The sequence below is a fragment of the Aythya ferina genome, assembly GCF_964211825.1.
Source record: "Aythya ferina genome assembly, contig: HAP1_SCAFFOLD_1410, whole genome shotgun sequence".
Lineage (NCBI taxonomy): Eukaryota > Metazoa > Chordata > Aves > Anseriformes > Anatidae > Aythya > Aythya ferina.
The window spans coordinates 7,501-12,055 of NW_028180698.1; the positions used below are offsets into that span (position 1 = coordinate 7,501).

General features: G+C 43.4%; 1 protein-coding gene across 2 annotated transcripts in view; it reads left to right on the forward strand.

The window, feature by feature from the left end:
• Positions 1-4,367, forward strand: part of LOC311429598 (putative selection and upkeep of intraepithelial T-cells protein 1 homolog) — a 10,622-nt gene extending 6,255 nt beyond the window's left edge. The window contains exons 3-6 of one of the 2 annotated variants that reach the window (XM_084540693.1): positions 1-194; positions 2,293-2,565; positions 3,374-3,475; positions 4,247-4,367. The exon at positions 1-194 is cut by the window's left edge and continues 148 nt beyond it. In XM_084540693.1, the coding sequence (XP_084396819.1) occupies positions 1-194; positions 2,293-2,565; positions 3,374-3,475; positions 4,247-4,326 (649 nt within the window). In that variant the 3' untranslated portion in view covers positions 4,327-4,367. The remainder of the gene's footprint in view (positions 195-2,292; positions 2,566-3,373; positions 3,476-4,246) is intronic. The other variant, XM_084540694.1, reaches the window with a different exon arrangement.
• Positions 4,368-4,555: the final 188 nt, after the last annotated feature.

The following is a 4,555-nucleotide window of genomic DNA, read 5'->3' on the forward strand; positions in this document are numbered from 1 at the left end:
CATATGGAGGAACACAGTTAACAAACCAGGGCGGAAATACGTGGGGAGGACTGAATTGCTAAAAGATGGACTTGCCGCTGGGAATGTGTCCCTAACACTGAAGAATGTGCTGCCAGCAGATGAAGGAACGTACAGCTGCATTGTGAATTCCAAGGACTGGAGTGCTGACACAACCACCGTGCTCAGCATTGCAGGTTGGAGATTTTGTGGGCTGGATTATGAAAGGAAGAGGGTTTTTACAGAGGGAAAAAAGCTATTCAAAAGTACACTGCCCCCAGCTGATCTCCCCTCATATGATCCATCATGTAATATGACCAGTCATATGATCCAGTGGGCCACATGACACCCAAATTGTGATGTGATTTTATTCTTTAATTCAGAGCCACTGAGAGACTGAGAGGTTGGCAAGAGGCTGGGAAGAGTTCAATCCATGTGCCACTCACTGTACAGGAGGCAATTAGGGGCACTAGCAACCTGGGCAGCCCAAGGAGGGTCACTTTTAGTTTTAGGCAAGGAAGGAGCTTTAAACTCTCATAGCATAAACTGCTTCCTTGAGTCTCTTGAGAGACTTCACCATACATGTTCAAAACTGGTTGCATTACATGGAGAAGTGGAGTATGCGGGGATAGCTTGATAAGACGGCCAAGAGATCAGGGTGAGTTCCTATGCAGGGTTCATCCCTGCTCTCAGCTTTACTGTGACAAGTGTAGGGTTAGCTAGCTGCAGTAATCACTGTTGGGGAGATGTGAGACCACATGATGGGGCACAACAACCCCAAGCAGCTCTACAGGCTGGGAGATGAGTGGTTGGACAGTTGCCTGACAGAGAAGGACCTGGGAGTATTGGTTGATAGTAAGCTGAATATGAGCCAGCAGTGTGCTCAGGTGGCCAAGAAGGCCAACAGCATCCTGGCTTGTATCAGAAACAGTGTGGCCAGCAGGTCTAGGGAAGTGATTTTCCCCCTGTACTCAGCTCTGGTGAGGACACACCTCAATTACTGTGTTCAGTTTTGGGCCCCTCACTATAAGAAGGACATGGAGGTGCTTTGAGAGAGTCCAGAGGAGGGCAACAAAGCTGGTGAGGGGGGCTGGAGAACAAGTCTTATGAGGAGTGGCTGAGGGAGCTGGGATTGTTCAGCCTGGAGAAAAGGAGGCTGAGGGGCGACCTTATCGCTCTCTATAGCCACATTAAAGGAGGCTGTAGTGAGGAGGGGCTTGGTCTATTCTCTGACCTGGTGACAGGACAAGGGAGAATGGGCTGAAGTTGTGCCAGGGGAGGATAAGGCTGGATGTTACGAGAAACTTCTTTACTGAAAGGGTAGTTACATGTAGGCATTGGAATGGGCTGCAAAGGGAAGTGGTGGAGTCACCATCCCTGGAGGTCTTTAAAAGACATTTAGATGTAGAGCTTAGTGATATGGTTTAGTGAAGGACTTGTTAGTGTTAAGTCAGAGGTTGGACTAGGTGATCTTGAAGGTCTCTTCCAACCTAGATGATTCTGTGATTCTGTGATTCTGTATAATGGACACATAAGTCCCCACCTATTGTACTGGTGTGAAAGTTTGCCCTGTCTTCATGGACAGTAGGCATAATCTGTGTGTGGGAAAGTAATGTCACATGAAGCCAGTCAGCCTAGACTTGCTGATTGAAAACATCATCTCCTCATCCAAAAGTGGCTAGATAAGCTTTAAGGATAGGCAAGAGAAAGAGGTCCCAGCTGGTGTCCATTTCCTACTATCAGCCAGGAAATATCTCTACAAAGTCCAGCTTGGACTCAGGGGTCTGACTAAGATATGCATGTGGTGCATCCCACACCCTCACACTAGAGCAGTTTTGGTGCAGTCCCTATACAGCAATCATCAATACCCACTTCTTCATGCTAGCATGAACTGGGTAGATGCCAGGGAAAAAGCTGTGCATGCTTTACAGTTTTTATGTTTTCTTCTTTCCACTTCCTCAAAACTGGACCAGTGTCATACAGGTTCTGTAACAGCAGTAACAGATTCTTTTTGTAAGCAAAAGGTATAAAGACACACATCTTCTCTCTGCCAGGTAGGGAGCTGAGAGGCAGACCCATCCAGCATTGTGTCTTTTTCTTAGCCAAGGACAAGCTGGCATACATAGCAGAGAGGATCTGTGATCCCAGGGGACCATTTCAAGGTCTAGGCTAAGTACTAAAAGAAACTGGCAGGAAATGGGGCCAAACTCTCTATTAAACAAGAGCTGTAAATCCCAGGTAGAGATGCTTTTTGTGGAAACACTCTCCTCTCACTAACAAACTCTTGCTTTTAAGGTACCAATGAAGTATTCTTTGAAATATTGGGCCCCCGAGGACAAGGTATTGAGCTTGCCTGCAGATCACATGGATGGTTCCCCAAACCCACTGTTGAGTGGGTTGTTCGGAATAAGCAGATGCTGTCTCCAGACACTGAAATACATCAGGACAGCAAGGAGCTCTTCAGTGTGCTGAGCCGAGTCACAATTACAGGACAGGAAGCGGAAGAAGTCACCTGTCAAATCCAGAACAACATGGCACAGGCTGAGAAAACTACTGTGCGCCTCTCAAGTGAGTCATACCTGTGGTGGTTTTACTTACCTGGGCAGCTGAGTTCCACCACAACAGCTCTCTCTCACTTCCCCTCCTCAAAGGGAAAGGGAAAGAAAATATGATGAAAAGGCTGAAGGGTAGAGATAAGAGCAGGGAGATCACTCAGTGTCCTGAGAAGCCTTTGCTATAACGATATCCTTTGTCCTAGAAGCTCTGTAAGGTGCTTTCCAGTGCCAGCGAAGTTAATAGGTCCAGCTAGAAGACAGAAGCTGGATCCAGCTGGAAGATAGTCCAGCTAGATGGATCACAAACCACCATGCCCAACTGCAGGCTGGACAGGCTGTAGTAAGGAAAGGGAAGGGTCCTTTTTGGCCTGAATGCTGTACAAGTCTCTAGAGAAGGCAGGCTCTGCCCCAGAAGGTAGGGTTTGTGGCTATTTCTTACATCAGTTCTAAGGGAACTCTTGGGTAGGTACTCTTTAAAAAGGTTAGATGCCCAAGGGACTGGTGAAAAACACTATCCCGGGAGTCCCAGATCATTGCTCATCCATCCACACATTTCTGTAACACTTATCACAGCTCAGATGAATTAGCTTGTCTTTATAGACACTTGTAACCTCTGTGATCCAGAGGAAAAATGCCTGATAATTTTAGGGTAGAATTCAATTCTCCATCTTTTTCCAAAAGCTGAGATTTTGATCTGAATTAGTCAACTCAGCTCTGTAGTTCCTGGAGAAGTACTGACATGATCCCAAAGTGATTCCTCCTGATTGATTCCTCCTGATTGCACATTGCAAGATGAAACTCAAAGATTTTTCTTTTCAAAGGTGCTGCTTTTCCACATACATCTGCATGGATCCATGCATTCTGGATACTATTGACTTTAACTCTTCTTATAAGTGCTGTGAGCACTCTTCTTTTATTTAGAGGTAAGATTATTTTTATTTTTATTTTTATTTTTATTTTTATTTTTATTTTTATTTTTATTTTTTTGCCTCAATGAAACCTATTGAAGACAAAGTGGTCATTGAACAAAACAAAAGAGCTTGGCCCTTCATCCATACCATGCTAGGCACCTGTGGGTGTAGATACATTTGCACAGAGACACTCCACAAGATGTGCAAGTCTGCACTCAGCTGGTAGTGTGGCCACAGTCCTGCTGCTGTGCAAAGTGGCCTTTATTTCAGTTGCCCCTGCCTGACCCCATCACACTAAAGTGTTCAAACCAGTCAGAGTTCAAGGTAGGGAGTGGAGATTGTTTATTTATCATAAGTTGCAAAATTTAAAGAAGCTAAGCCCAATACTCCAAATCTTTACATTGTACCTAAGCTGGAATCTTCAAAGAATACTTGGTAATACATTATGGCCAATAACAGAGTGGAAAAGAACGTAAAATAAAATAAAATAAAATAAAATAAAATAAAATAAAATAAAATAAAATAAAATAAAATAAAATAAAATAAAATAAAATAAACCCACTATAATTTCATAAAAAATGACATGGTTCAACTAAATACAAGTTATTTGTTTCTTCTACTCCATCCCCAGCATGATGTGCTTATACAACCCCCTGTGATACCCAACATGCTATGACCTGCCCCCAATCAAATTCAGATATTTTTTTCACATACAACCTACATACGATCTTCAGATATTTCCTCTGTTCTTCATTATTTCATTTGCTTCTTTGAACATTACAGCAAAACAGAGGACCTCTAAGAAAAAAAAAGTTGTAGAAGAGACTTTTGAAAATCAAGGTAAGGGAGATCTCCATCTCTAAGTACCCACTTCAACAATCAGTCACAGTTGACATCTGTCTTTCATCTGGAAAGAGATTTCTTTGCATTCACAGAAGAAAGCTACTATACTTGTGCTCTTATCTCAGCTGAAGAGTTTGTTAAAATATGAAAAACGTTTACCTTCCTAGGAGCCTTTTAGACTCACTAGCTTGCACAGGAAGATGTCAGTTCCTTTCCCTGGACATTTCCCTATGATGTGCCTTGAAATTC